This window comes from Oncorhynchus keta, chromosome 33, assembly GCF_023373465.1.
Source record: "Oncorhynchus keta strain PuntledgeMale-10-30-2019 chromosome 33, Oket_V2, whole genome shotgun sequence".
NCBI classification, from domain to species: Eukaryota; Metazoa; Chordata; class Actinopteri; order Salmoniformes; family Salmonidae; genus Oncorhynchus; species Oncorhynchus keta.
In genome coordinates, this window is record NC_068453.1 from 2339039 (window position 1) to 2355296 (window position 16258).

Sequence of the window (16258 nt, forward strand, 5' to 3'; positions counted from 1 at the left end):
CGTCATGACACGTCACAATTTAACGTACAGCGTGACAGGGGTCCGTTTTTTTCAACTTTTCTCCAATACTTTCGGGCTATTACCATGTCAATCAATGCTTGAATAGAAACGTAGTTCACACCCCAGATTTTGATGCCAGCACAGTCACTACAGTCCCATTTAGTTTTCATTGCAGCCTGCGGTTGCGCAAATTTGTACGGAATGGGTTCCATCAACAGTACAATCAGAAACTCAACACATACACACACACAGGAAAGGGCTTCCTCCCTGAGGGGACTGTTAAATATCCTGCTACGATGGGCCCCAATGATGTTTCATTAGGCAGGTTCGTGACCGTGAAGCCCTCGGACCAATCGATATCTTTTGGTGTACATTGCCATCAACCAGTCTAATTGGCTCGACTTGCCTAGTTACACAAAGGGTAAATTAATAAGCAAGTAATTTCAGTGTCACGTTTTGTGTTGTTCTTTGCAGTTCCTGTCAACATTGTCACCGGCAGCACAAGACCAGGCTCCCAGGTAAGGATGCTTTTTTTGCTTCATTGCAACATGGTGCCCCAATTATAGTAATTTGACTCTGACTTTATTTTGAGTGCCTGTTGCTAATTTCGGCTGATTGGAATGCTTCTCATGTTTCTACCCAGTTACCTCATCAACCCCTTTTTAAAGGTTTCTAACAACCACTTGATCAATGGCCTCCGGGTCAAATCACACTATTGCTACAAATCCTTACCCTTTTTATCTCTACTCTCTCTCGGGTATTTACCGTTGCTCTTGCTGTTCTTTTCCTTTTTTTGTTTTCAATCAGTCCTGTGTACTCACCTCTCAATAATGAGGGTGTTCAGTCACTCTAATTGTTATCAGTGTTAGGGGAATTCTGACAGAAGTGCTCATGGTGGAGCTGCTTAGCTTCACACACTGCTCCGACATTCTCACTCTGTTTACCTAGTGTCAGCAGTTTCTGCCTTCCACTTCTGCATTCTCCCGCTCGTGTCCTCCCCTACATACGTTCAGTTTTTATATCATATTTTTTCATCTGTCTTTTATCAGTTTAAAACTGTGCCAGGCAGAGAAAAAAGTCGCCAGACGTAAAAAACACTACTGTGAAATCTAAAGGAAGGAGACTGTACCCAGAGACAGCGAGCGGTTGACTCTCGTTTGCATTTGCCCTCACGGCTCAATCTGCAGTCACAGCCAACAGACAGCTTTTGACCACTGGTTTAAACTTGAAAGGATTTTTGTTTGATTCCAAACTTTGGTTGCTTTGTGAATCTATTTCACTAACCACGTTTCAATCCACAGTTTTTATGTGAGTGAAGTCCTACCATATAAAACAAAATCACGACAGCTGTAATGCAAACAGGAAGTTATGGTACAATTTGATTAATGCCAACCGATAATTTGTTCGTTCCATATGCTGGGATCTTTTTGTGTCGGTAAAATTAATTATGGGAGAAATTGAGGTGGAAAGACCTTTATGCACAAAAATATTATTCAGTTTAATCAGCTGTCCAGGTGGCTGGTCTCAGACGATCCTGAAGGTGAAGAAGCCAATGGAGGAGGTCCTGGGCTGGCTTGGTTACACGTTGTCTGCGGTTGTGAGGCCAATTGGACGTACTGCCAAATCCTCTAAAACAACGTTGGAGAGAAATAAACATTAAATTCTCTTACCACAGCTCTGGTGAACATTCCTGCAATCAGTATGCCAATTGCAGGCTCCCTCAAAACATGAGACATCTGTGGATTTGTGTTGTGTGATAAAAGTGCACATTTTAGAGTGGCCTTTTATTGTTCACAGCACAAGGTGCACCTGTGTAATGATCATGTTGTTTAATATGCTATAGATGTCAGGTGGATGGATTATCTTGGCAAAGGAAAAATGCTCACTAACAGGGATGGAAGCACATTTCTGCATTCAATTTGAGAAAAATATGTTTTTAGGATCTTTTGTTTCAGCTCATGAAACGTGTTTATTTTTGTTCAGTGTAAAAACGATCATATCGAAATGAAGTCACGCCGTGATATGGCGTGGTCCTCCCACTACGACTCGGAGTGGTCCTCGCTAAATAAAAATATTTTTTCTTATCCATAATAATCTCATCATGTAGGCTAGGTGCCAAGACCAGAGTAGGCACATTTGATATTTAACTCAACAATTGAATTTGAGATTTTTTTTATTTTATTTTTTATGATTGGGCGATATTACAATAGCATCGTATTTTGACAATAATTGACTGTCATCGTAGATGGTGATGACATCATAATCCAACCTCAGGTTGTTTTTCAAATATCTATTCAATAATATATCAACCGGGACAGTTGGCTTTTCACTAGGACCGGGAGTATGGCCACCTTTCTCTTTTGCGCACAACTCACTCTGAGAGCCCCCACCGATCCACTTACGCAATGTGGTCATTCACGCTCATTCTTCAAACTATGTCTAAAGGCTGTTGACACCTTAGGGAAGTCATAGAAAAAGGAATCTGGTTGATATCCCTTTAAATGGGTAATATGGATGCATAAAAACAGAGCGGTTTCAAAAACAGGGGCACTTCCTAATTGGATTTTCCTCAGGTTTTAGCTTGCAATATCAGTTCTGTTGAACTCAGACAACATTTTGACCCTTTTGGAAACTTTAGAGTGTTTTCTATCCCAATCTGTCAATTATATGCATATTCTAGCATCTGGTCCTGAGAAATAGGCTGTTTACTTTGGGAACGTTATTTTTCCAAACATAAAAATAGTGCCCTCAAGCTTCAAGAGGTTTTAACAAAAAGTCTTTACTCATCTTTAGTCATACGAGTTACCACACCCGGTCTCAGGGATGTCTTACTCTGGAAATTCCTTTGAACTAACTAAGTTAGGTCAATCAGCTTTTATTTGTAGAGCAATCTTAAAAATAAATGTTATGTTCTGCTACCTCTTGGGCAATTCAGAAAGCTGATTGAGGACTTGATTAGAGATTATTTTGTTATGACCGTTTTTCTTTACGCTTGCATTTTAGAATTTAATTTAATTAATTTGCAAATAAATTCATTAAATCCTACAATGTAATTTTCTGGATTTATTTCCCTCATTTTGTCTGTCATAGCTGAAGTGTACCTATGATGAAAATTACAGGCCTCTCTCATCTTTTTAAGTGGGAGAACTTGCACAATTGGTGGCTGACTAAATACTTTTTTTGCCCCACTGTAATTTTCTTTCCTCATGCAAGCCATCTATTTTGTGAATTGCACCAGTCCCTCCTGCAGCAAAGCACCCCCACAACATGATGCTGCCACCCCCGTGCTTCACAGTTGGGAACAACAGTACGATCTCAAAAAGTACGATCTTTGTCCCCATGTGCAGTTGCAAACCATAGTCTGGCTTTTTTATGGCAGTTTTGGAGCAGTGGCTTCTTCCTTTCAAGTTATCTATCTATAGGACTTGTTTTTACTGTGTATATAGATAATTCTGTACCTGTTTCCTCCAGCATCTTCACAAGGTCCTCTGCTGTTGTTCTGGGATTGATTTGCACTTTTCGCACCAAAGTATGTACATCTATAGGACACAGAACGCGTCTCCTTCCTGAGTGGTATAACTGCTGTGTGGTCCCATGGTGTTTATACTTGCATACTATTGTTTGTATAGATGAACGTGGTACCTTCAGGTGTTTGAAAACTGCTCCCAAGGGTGAACGAGACTTGTGGAGGTCGACAATTTTTTTCCCTGAGGTCTTGGCTGATTTCGTTAGATTTTTCCCATGATGTCAAGCAAAGAGGCGCATCCACAGGTACACCTCCAATTGACTCAAATTATGTCAATTAGCCTATCAGAAGCTTCTAAAGCCATGACATAATTTTCTGGAATTTCCCAAGCTGTTTAAAGGCACAGTCAACTTAGTGTATGTAACTTGTGACCCACTGGAATTGTGATATTTTCCATTGGGTCAATGGTCTTCCAAGTAGTGACTCCTATGTGGCTGAGATGTAGGAGTACAGCACCACAACAGTTCAGTAGGACACAGAGACTGTGGACACAATAACAGGGAATTTGGACCGTCTGCTAACTTGATCAAAATTCTTACGATTATAAATGCATCCTGGACACATCCTGGGCCCTGTTAATTTGGGTGCACCGTAGCCAAACGTTTCAAAACATTGTGCAAAGATAAACGAAAATTCAGTGCCTTCCTGTTTCGGAAAATGTTATTCTGTTTCATGCCTAGTGATCAAGACCCTGTATTTAGCCATGGAGATACAGCATTCACTGTTAACCCTGCTATTATAACCAGCCAGCGGATTCATCTCAATCTATAACAGCTTGCCTAATATCAGGAAGTGTTGGTGTTGGAGGTTTCCCTATATTTGTTTCTGACATGGTAATTCTCTTCACTTATTTTTCACTGCCCTTATTTAGTAAAATTCTTGATTGTTGTTAGACATTTAAAGCACTCTAAGTTAGTTCTCCCTTAACCTGAGAAATAGGTGCTTTAGTATTGTATGGTTTCAACGGTCTCATAACATTCTAATACACTTTGGCAAGTTGTCCCTTTTCTGTGTAAAAATTACATATTACTTTTTTAATATCCATACATCATATTTTCAAAATCCCCACTCCAATTACATAATTTCTTGTATGAACATATGAATATATAGAATTCAGAGGAATCATCCACATTGAATAATTGAAGTTGGTGAACACAGCTCGAACGTGACATCACAGTAGCACCACTGCCCCAGGTGAGTGGAGGCTTTTAGATTGAATACGGGTAGGTGAGAAATCCATCCCTACTCTATGATCTGAAGGAGGAAACTAGGGTGTACATCCCAAATTGACACTCTCTTCCCTACATAGTGCACTACTTTTGACCAGAGTCCTATGGGTCCTGGTCAAAAGTAGTGCCCTATATAGGTGATAGGGTGCCATTTGGGATACACACTAGGTCTCAGCATCAGCAGGTCTCTTTGATTGGATAGCACGTATTAACCAGGCTCTGGAAGACGTGGCTGACAGTATAATATTGAACTACTTTCTCTCCAAGCCTCTCCTAGATGTAATGCCCCTGATCTTTCTCAACCCCTGTAACCCCAATTATATATAGATGGCAATACATGTATTATAGATGTGTAGTATGTATGAGATGTATAGGCTGCATCCTAGAATGGCACCCTTTTCCCATAGGGCTCTAGTCAAAAGTAGTGCATTATATTTCTGCCCGAGATGGCATAGCAGTTCAGACGTCTTTTGTCCTCGTCTTGTCGTGTCCTGTATATATATATATTTACAACTTTTTTTCACATACATTTTATTTTTATTTTCCATCAACTCATCTTCAAAACACTCTCCTGCAACCCGCCTCACCAATTTATATTTAGAAATAAGTATTATTTACCTCATCTGCAATCCTCCAAGAAGTTAGCCAGAAGCTAGCCAGAAACTCCAAGAAGCTAGCCAGAAACTAACCAGAAGCTAGCCCGGAGCTAGCTAGAAGCTAATCAGAAGCTAGTTCAAAAGCTAGTTAGCTTCTTTACTGGCAAATCGTTAGTATTCAGCTAACCACGGTTTGTGGTCATCAGCTATCCTTTAGCTCGAAAATCTATCGCCAGTTTTGTACGTCACAGCGCGGCTCGGAACGGAACATACCGGGCCAATTTTTCTCTCCATGTCCTTGGATTTCAACTGCTGTCTGGACATTCATTCCTGGATCTCACAGCTAGCTAGCTGCTATCCGTGTGTCTATCTGCTCTCGTCGATTCCGGAGCAAACATCAATTACTCCGGAGCTAGCCAGCTCCGTCAATCACTCCTGAGCTCCGTCAATCACTCCTGGGCTGCAGTCACCTATCCGGACCCGTTTTACTGCCTACGCGGAGCCCCACCGGGCCTTCACAACTGGACTGCCAACGTTATCTACCCGAAGGAGATCCGGCTGGCTCCTCCGTCGCGACGTTACCTGAACGCCCATCTGCGGCCTGCTAACCATTAGCTGTCTTACCGGCTGCTCTCAGAATAGACAATCTGACAATTTATTTATTTTTATTATTATTATTATGTTTCTTCTTGGGCCTCTATAACTATATATATTGTTTTTATTTTATTTTTTGTTGTTGTGTGATTTGGACTAATCCCCTCTACCACACGGAACCCCACTAATCTACTGACGGAACGCAAGAGGTGACTAACAACAAACCTCCATCCTATGCTAGCTTGCTACCGATGTCCTGGCTAGCTGTCTAAATCGCCGTGACCCCCAAACCAACCACTCCACTCACTGAACTCTTTTGATCACTCGACTAAGGATGCCTCTCCTTAATGTCAATATGTCTTGTCCATTGAGGTTCTGGTTAGTGTTTATTGGCTTATTTCACTGTAGAGCCTCTAGTCCTGTTCACTATACCTTATCCAATTTATTAGTTACACCACCCACACATGCAATGACATCTCCTGGTTTCAATGATGTTTCTAGAGACAATATCTCTCTCTTCATCACTCAATACCTAGGTTTACCTCCACTGTATTCACATCCTACCATACCTTTGTCTGTACATTATACCTTGATGCTATTTTATCGCCCCCAGAAACCTCCTTTTACTCTCTGTTCCAGACGTTCTAGACGACCAATTCTTATTGCTTTTAGCCGTACCCTTATTCTTCTCCTCCTATGTTCCTCTGGCGATGTAGAGGTGAATCCAGGCCCTGCAGTGCCTAGCTCCACTCCTATTCCCCAGGCGCTCTCTTTTGATGACTTCTGTAACCGTAATAGCCTTGGTTTCATGCATGTTAACATTAGAAGCCTCCTCCCTAAGTTTGTTCTATTCACTGCTTTAGCACACTCTGCCAACCCGGATGTTCTAGCTGTGTCTGAATCATGGCTTAGGAAGACCACCAAAAATTCTGAAATTTTAATTCCAGATTACAACATTTTCAGACAAGATAGAACTGCCAAAGGGGGCGGTGTTGCAATCTACTGCAAAGATAGCCTGCAGAGTTCTGTCCTACTATCCAGGTCTGTACCTAAACAATTTGAACTTCTCCTTTTAAAAATCCACCTCTCTAAAAACAAGTCTCTCACCGTTGCCGCATGCTATAGACCACCCTCTGCCCCCAGCTGTGCTCTGGACACCATATGTGAACTGATTGCCCCCATCTAATATAATAATAATAATAATAATAATAATAATATAATATAATAATAATATGCCCCCATCTATCTTCAGAGCTCGTGCTGCTAGGCGACCTAAACTGGAACATGCTTAACACCCCAGCCATCCTACAATCTAAACTTGATGCCCTCAATCTCACTCAAATTATCAATGAACCTACCAGGTACCCCCCCAAAGCCTTAAACACGGGCACCCTCATAGATATCATCCTAACCAAATTCCCCTCTAAATACACCTCTGCTGTCTTCAACCAAGATCTCAGCGATCACTGCCTCATTGCCTGCATCCGTAATGGGTCAGCGGTCAAACGACCTCCACTCATCACTGTAAAACGCTCCCTGAAACACTTCAGCGAGCAGGCCTTTCTAATCGACCTGGCCGGGGTATCCTGGAAGGATATTGATCTCATCCCGTCAGTAGAGGATGCCTGGATATTTTAAAAAAATGCCTTCCTAACCATCTTAAATAAACATGCCCCTTTCAAGAAATTTAGAACCAGGAACAGATATAGCCCTTGGTTCTCCCCAGATCTGACTGCCCTTAACCAACACAAAACATCCTATGGCGTTCTGCATTAGCATCGAACAGCCCCGTGATATGCAGCTGTTCAGGGAAGCTAGAAACCGTTATACACAGGCAGTTAGAAAAGCCAAGGCTAGCTTTTTCAAGCAGAAATTTGCTTCCTGCAACACTAACTCAAAAAAGTTCTGGGACACTGTAAAGTCCATGGAGAATAAGAACACCTCCTCCCAGCTGCCCACTGCACTGAAGATAGGAAACACTGTCACCACTGATAAATCCACCATAATTGAGAATTTCAATAAGCATTTTTCTACGGCTTTCTACATGCTTTCCACCTGGCTACTCATACCCCGGTCAACAGCACTGCACCCCCAACAGCAACTCGCCCAAGCCTTCCCCATTTCTCCTTCTCCCAAATCCATTCAGCTGATGTTCTGAAAGAGCTGCAATATCTGGACCCCTACAAATCAGCCGGGCTAGACAATCTGGACCCTTTCTTTCTAAAATGATCTGCCGAAATTGTTGTCACCCCTATTACTAGCCTATTCAACCTCTCTTTCGTGTCGTCTGAGATTCCCAAAGATTGGAAAGCAGCTGCGGTCATCCCCCTCTTCAAAGGGGGGGACACTCTTGACCCAAACTGCTACAGACCTATATCTATCCTACCATGCCTTTCTAAGGTCTTCGAAAGCCAAGTCAACAAACAGATTACCGACCATTTCGAATCTCACCATACCTTCTCTGCTATGCAATCTGGTTACAGAGCTGGTCATGGGTGCACCTCAGCCACGCTCAAGGTCCTAAACAATATCTTAACCGCCATCGATAAGAAACATTACTGTGCAGCCGTATTCATTGATCTGGCCAAGGCTTTCGACTCTGTCAATCACCACATCCTCATCGGCAGACTCAACAGCCTTGGTTTCTCAAATGATTGCCTCGCCTGGTTCACCAACTACTTCTCTGATAGAGTTCAGTGTGTCAAATCGGAGGGTCTGCTGTCCGGACCTCTGGCAGTCTCTATGGGGGTGCCACAGGGTTCAATTCTTGGACCGACTCTCTTCTCTGTATACATCAATGAGGTCGCTCTTGCTGCTGGTGTGTCTCTGATATACCTCTACGCAGACGACACCATTCTGTATACTTCCGGCCCTTCTTTGGACACTGTGTTAACAACCCTCCAGGCAAGCTTCATTGCCATACAACTCTCCTTCCGTGGCCTCCAATTGCTCTTAAATACAAGTAAAACTAAATGCATGCTCTTCAACCGATCGCTACCAGCACCTACCCGCCTGTCCAACATCACTACTCTGGACGGCTCTGACTTAGAATACGTGGACAACTACAAATACTTAGGTGTCTGGTTAGACTGTAAACTCTCCTTCCAGACCCATATCAAACATCTCCAATCCAAAGTTAAATCTAGAATTGGCTTCCTATTTCGCAACAAAGCATCCTTCACTCATGCTGCCAAACATACCCTTGTAAAACTGACCATCCTACCAATCCTCGACTTTGGCGATGTCATCTACAAAATAGCCTCCAATACCCTACTCAACAAATTGGTTGCAGTCTATCACAGTGCAATCCGTTTTGTCACCAAAGCCCCATATACTACCCACCATTGCGACCTGTACGCTCTCGTTGCCTGGCCCTCGCTTCATACTCGTCGCCAAACCCACTGGCTCCATGTCATCTACAAGACCCTGCTAGGTAAAGTCCCCCCTTATCTCAGCTCGCTGGTCACCATAGCATCTCCCACCTGTAGCACACGCTCCAGCAGGTATATAGTCACCCCCAAAACCAACTCTCTAGTCACCCCCAAAACCAATTCTTTCTTTGGCCGCCTCTCCTTCCAGTTCTCTGCTGCCAATGACTGGAACGAACTACAAAAACCTCTGAAACTGGAAACACTTATCTCCCTCACTAGCTTTAAGCACCAACTGTCAGAGCAGCTCACAGATTACTGCACCTGTATATAGCCCACCTATAATTTAGCCCAAACAACTACCTCTTTCCCAACTGTATTTAATTCATTTATTTTGCTCCTTTGCACCCCATTATTTTTATTTCTACTTTGCACATTCTTCCATTGCAAAACTACCATTCCAGTGTTTTACTTGCTATATTGTATTTACTTTGCCACCATGGCCTTTTTTTGCCTTTACCTCCCTTCTCACCTAATTTGCTCACATTGTATATAGACTTGTTTATACTGTATTATTGACTGTATGTTTGTTTTACTACATGTGTAACTCTGTGTCGTTGTATCTGTCGAACTGCTTTGCTTTATCTTGGCCAGGTCGCAATTGTAAATGAGAACTTGTTCTCAACTTGCCTACCTGGTTAAATAAAGGTGAAATAAAAAAATTAAAATAAAATAAATAAAATGTGCCTGTAGTAAGGAATAGTGCCATTTGAGACAGGTGTAGCATCGGATCCCTTTCCAGCCCTGTCTGTGCAATGGGTGAGGGCTATACAGATAAATGTTCCCATGTCAACAGACACTGCAGATGTACAGACTAGAGTCAATCAGTCCTACATGGTGCTACTAGCCAAGTTTTGAGGCTAACATGTGATGGGTGTCAGAGTTACAGACAACCAGTCAGCCTCTGTCTCTATGGCTTTATCTCTCTGTATCTTCATTGCAGTAGCCAACACTCTCACTCCTCCTCCACTCTATGGATAACCACTCCAGGGGAGAGAGCTTTACTGAGAGATTTATCTAAGCCTATGAGATGAGCTGAGTGGTGTGGACTCAGTTTAATGTGTTTTTTAACACCACCGGGTTCCTGGGCCCGTCCTGTCAGATAAGATTACCAGACCAGGCCTAGACAGACCGACAGAGTGCTATCTGGGCTCTAGCCCTGGCTGGGAGCAGACTCTGGCTCCAGACACTGTGGAAAAAAGCAAAAAGAGCTCTGTGAGCCGAGAACAATCCATCTCTGTGATAATGGCAAAAATGCTGCTAGATTTGACATCAGTGCTCTCTGCCACAGTCCATCAAATAATAGACTGTGAGAGCGATTTGCTCGCCAGTGTTATGCCAACCCGCCTGTATGAGGTCTGCAGAGAGGTGCACTCCTGGAATGTGCTCTGAATAGACCGGTGTCCCTTGGCATTAACAATGGATAGCAACTGCACATAGACTTGATTCAGCAATACTCAGGGTGAAATGCTTGGGGGTGAAATGACCCCCCACACTTTTGCTGAAGCCAAGCAGAGGGATATTCAGATTGCTTAATTGCTTTTCTGCAATACAGAGTCCTTTTTAAAGGCCTTTACAATGGATTAGTAAAACTATTTATAGCTCTCCTAGTGACTGGAGTGTATTCTCAGAGTGATGGGTCTAGGAGGGCCAAAGTTGTTCCTTAAATGACAATATCTACTAAGCTAACATATGAATTGTTTTTTTAGGATGGTCATAAAATGAATCATTTAGCCATTTAATCTAGAATTTTAGGACCCCTGTAATTATCTGAAAAATATATACAACATGATTTGATGAAACATTAAAAGTGGCCTTCACTGCTATAGCCCATAGAAACACATTGAATAACACGTTGGTACATGGCAAAACAGACAGTAAAAAAAAGAACTCCTTTTGTTCTTAAGGTTTTGAAGTGTCTGTCCTATATCTGAGCGATATAAGAAAACGCTGAAATAAAAAACATTTTGACCAATGTTTGGTCATGTTATTTGTGGCACATTATACCCTCTATGCAGTTTGCAATTTTTACAGCTCGCTACTGGGTTACCTTCAGACAACTCTGTTAGGAATTGTATGAATAAATGACTAAACAATATCCTCATTTTAAATAGAACTGTAACTAAGTAAACGTATACTCTGTTTTATTATATCTGATTAACAATATGAGTTCATAAGAAGGGATTATGTGGCACGGACAAGGAGTAATTAAACATAATGAACACCATTCCAACTAGTCTGAGGAGGAATGGGTCCTGGGTTAAGTAAGCAGATGGGTTAATGACCCTATGGTTGAACTGACGAAACTTAGCTCTGGGGTGTTTTCGATAAGGCAGTGAGTGCATTCCTAGGTTTTCTGTTAACTAAGTGGTGATCGATAATGGTGAGGGGTCAAGAGTTAATTCAGTTATGTTGTGTGTCCTGTGTGTGTGTTCATGAGTTGGAATGAACTTTTAAACTTGCTTTATTCTCGGTCGGGAGGAGATTCATTCACCAATGACGTCATATTTTGTATATAAACTGTTCGTGGTAACATGGTAGCGCGCTCCGAGAATAAATACTATTATCTATTATTGATAAGACTGGTCTCCATCTATTTTATGCAAACAAGAATCTTACATATTCCCATAAAATAGATTAAGTGAATTCAATTAAAACTTGTTAGGGATTTGGTTCCGCTGTCGGGATCAAATCAGCGGACATTTCAAGAGCGCCACCTATAGTTTTTGATAAAACTCAAACTTTCATTAAAACACACATGCAATGTACTGAATTAAAGCTACACTCATTGTGAATCTAGCCACCAAGTCAGATTTGTAAAATGCTTTTCGGCGAAAGCATGAGAAGCTATTATCTTGATAGCATGCACCCCCAAAGTACTGGAACGTCACCTAAAACAACAGATTTTGCGGTAGCCGGCGCTACCCAAAACGCAGAAATAAAATATAAAACATTCATTACCTTTGACGAGCCTCTTTCTTGGCACTCCTATATATCCCATAAACATCACAATTGGGTCTTTTTCCCGATTTAAATCCGTCATTGTATAGCCAAAATGTAATTTTCCTAAGACCGGTCTGATCCAGGAATATTCCATTTTACAAGACGCAACGTCACTTTTTAAAATTACAAAGGTTGCCTATAAACTTTTACAAATCACTTCAAACTACTTTTCTAAACCAACTTTACGTATTAATAAACGTTAATAATCTATACAATTCATCACGGGACGATCTGTATTCGATAGCAGCTAGTCTTGAAATCAGCGTCCATCTTTTCCATTTTCACAACATCCTGTGGAGAGACTAAAACAGGAAAGGCCAAAACGTCATACAACCAAGGATTAAGTAGGCTGGAAATGCCAGCACTGGTGACATCATGTGGAAGCTGTAGGCGTTTACAGGGCGTCTTCATTTATTTGCAGTCGCCTTAAACAATACATTGACTGGCGGATTAATATATTTTTTGTGTTTTTGGAGAACAGTTTTTCGAGGGATTTTTACTCCTAAACACGTTATGTTATAGCCACAGACACAATTTAACCAGTTTTAGAGACTTCAGAGTGTTTTCTATGCACACATAGTTATCATTTGCATATACTATATTCCTGGCATGAGTAGCAGGACTTTGAAATGTTGTGCGATTTTTAACAAAAAGCTGCGAAAATTCGCAGCATCCATAACAGGTTTTAATGAAAACATATTGAAATAATGAAATTACGTTAACAAACTCCCTTGAAGCTTTTGTGCACCGTAGAGCAGAACAACCAACACCTTTGTGTTCATGAGTCTCCCTTTTCGGATTTTGGTGACATTAGTTTGTAGCTCCAACAGTTCGGTCTGCACAGTCGGTTTTGTGAGAAGACCTCTTCAAAATGAGGTAATCCGCTACGGAGTTCAGACGAATGCCGTAAAGCTTGTGACTATCATAGACCCAAACAACCAACATTGCATTGTTCGTGAGAGTCTACTCTTTCAACGGTGGTGACTTTGGCTCACACTTTACGGGTTTTACAGACAACACATTTTTTGGGATTTTCTTGTCCGGATCGTGTTTAGAAAAAGGCTGCTTTCACAAGCCCATGTTAGTAAATGGGGGAAAACTTTATATTGGCGGGAAGAGGGGATTGAGTTGCAGCCACTGTAAGAAATGGTCTCTAGCATAAACACACGGGGAGCTATTCAATATTCTAAATGACGTCATCGTGTGACTCCAGGGGGTTTAATACCGTAATACTGTCTTATTTTTAGGGGTGGGTTGTAGTTGGTTTATTGTTATATTTCATTGCAGTCTTACAGGATTGGGTCTTGGGGAGAACAACAGAGGCCACACGCGCGGACACACACACACACACACACACACACACACACACACACACACACACACACACACACACACACACACACACTGTCCATTCAATGTATCATCGTCCTCTGATTCACTCGGTGGCAGAGCAATAATCTGCCATTTCTCTTCTGCTTTAGAGACTGTGCTGGTGCTAAGGCAGACAGATAAAAACAGAGAAAGAGCACTGTCAGCTTGTGTGTTCATGTTTTGTGTGGGTGTAGGGTTGATGGTAGAGGGGGGATCAGTGCATGCGAGACTGGGGAACAACGTGTGCACTCGTGAATGCTCTCGTATCTCTTTTGTGGGGTATCTCCCTTAAACCTGTCTGAAGATTCTCATATATTGGTTAACTTTTGCCCTAAAATAAATGTGTTCATATGAGCAGAATATTGTTTATAGATTTGTTTATATGGGAAGAATATTGTATAAAATAAATATAATAAAATGTGCTGCATTCTTTGCCTTCCTTTCAGACAAAATAAATCATTTATACATTAATTAGGGTCTCCCGAGTGGCACAGCGGTCTAAGGCACTGCATCGCAGTGCTTGAGATATCACTGCAAACCCAGGTCCGATCCCAGCCGGCCGTGACCGGGAGACCAATGAGGCGGTGCACAATTGGACCCAGCGTCGTCCAGGTTAGGGGAGGGTTTGGCCGTCCGGCATTTCTTTGTCCCATCACGCTCTAGGGCCTCCTCGTGGCATACCGGGGGCCTGCAAGGTGACATCAGGCTCTTGCAAGCTGACTTCGGTCGCCAGTTGTACGTTGTTTCCTCCGAGTTCCAGGTTAAGCGAGCAGTGTGTCAAGAAGCAGCGTGGCTTGGCAGGGTCATGTTTCAGAGGACGCATGGCTCCCGAACTTCAGCTCTCCCGAGTCCGTACTGGAGTTGCAGTGATAGGACAAGACTGTAACTACCAATTGGATATCAAGAAATTCGGGAGAAAAAGGGGTAAAGTACAACAAAAACATGTATATACACTTTGTTAAAAAGTTTGGGGTCACTTAGAAATGTACTTGTTTTTAAAAAAAAAGCTATTTTTTTGTCCATTAAAATGACATCAAATTGATAAGAAATACAGTGTAGACATTGTTAATGTTGTAAATGACTATTGTAGCTGGAAACGGCAGATTTTTTTGGGAATATCTACATAGGTGTACAGAGGCCCATTATCAGTAACCATCACTCCTGTGTTCCAATGGCACGTTGTGTTAGCTAATCCAAGTTTATAATTTTAAAAGGCTAATTGATCATTAGAAAATCATTTTGCAATTATGTTAGCACAGCTGAAAGCTATTATGCTGATCAAAGAAGCAATAAACTGCCCTTTTTTAGACAAGTTGAGTATCTGGAGCATCAGCATTTGTGGGTTCGATTACAGGCTCAAAGTGCACTTTCTTCTGAAACTCGTCAGTATATTCTTGTTCTGAGAAAGGAAGGCTATTCCATGTAAGAAATTGCCAAGAAACTGAAGATCTTGTACAATGCTGTGTACTACTCCCTTCACAGAACTGGCTCTAACCAGAATAGAAAGAGGAGTGGGAGGCCCCGGTGCACAACTGAACAAGAGTATAAGTACGTTAGAGTGTCTAGTTTGAGAAACAGACGCCTCACAAGTCCTCAACTGGCAGCTTCATTAAATAGTATCCACAAAACACCAGTCTCAACGTCAACAGTGAACAGGCAACTCATCTCTTATTTTGGTTTCTGAGGCTCGAAACTCTGAACTTATCCTCTGCAGCAGAGTCTTCCTTTCCTGTGGCGGACCTCATGAGAGCTAATTTCATCATAGCGCTTGATGGTTTTTGGGACTGCACTTGAAGAAATGTTCAAAGTTCTTGAAATTTTCCAGATTGACTGACCTTCATATCTTAAAATAATGGACTGTCGTTTCTCTTTGCTTATTTGAGCACAAATTCACTTTTAACAAGGCACACCTGTTAATTTAAATGTATTCCAGATGACTACCTCCATGAAGCTGGTTGAGAGAATGCCAAGAGTGTGCAAAGCTGTCATCAAGGCAAATTGTGGCTTCTTTGAAGAATCTCAAATATATATTATATATCAAAATATATTTTCTAATACATTTTTGGTTACTACATGATTCCGTATGTGCTATTTCATAGTTTTGATGTCTTCACTATTATTCTACAATGTAGAAAATAGTAAAATATTATAAAAACCCTGGAACGAGTTGGTGTGTCCAAACTTTTGACTGGCACTGTACATTAATAAAATAAATTAATACGTACACATATAAATGTCACCAGAGGGCGGCAGAGACCATCCTAGAAACAAGGTGTGTACAGTCCTCCTCGTTCCACACCGATCGGGCCATGATTGCCTACATCATCTCTCTACTCTCCACCCTGGCGTGTGCGACGGCCACCCGACTGTTCAACATTCAACAAGGGACCAGACCAGTGGCCGAATGTGGGTGGAATACAGAGGCCCTGGTCACCGCTTTCCACCAGGATTTGTCTAACTCCATCAAGGATGAATTGGCCTCTCGGGAACTATGAGAGGACCTCGAGTCAC

The 16258-nt window shown here is 41.9% G+C and overlaps 1 protein-coding gene across 1 annotated transcript in view; it reads left to right on the forward strand.

Moving 5' to 3' along the window:
* LOC118366037 (beta-1,3-glucosyltransferase-like) overlaps positions 1-16258 on the forward strand; it is a 111393-nt gene that overhangs the window by 20138 nt on the left and 74997 nt on the right. Inside the window, exon 2 of the mRNA XM_035748356.2 lies at positions 475-518. Coding sequence (XP_035604249.1) covers positions 475-518 — 44 coding nt within the window. The remainder of the gene's footprint in view (positions 1-474; positions 519-16258) is intronic.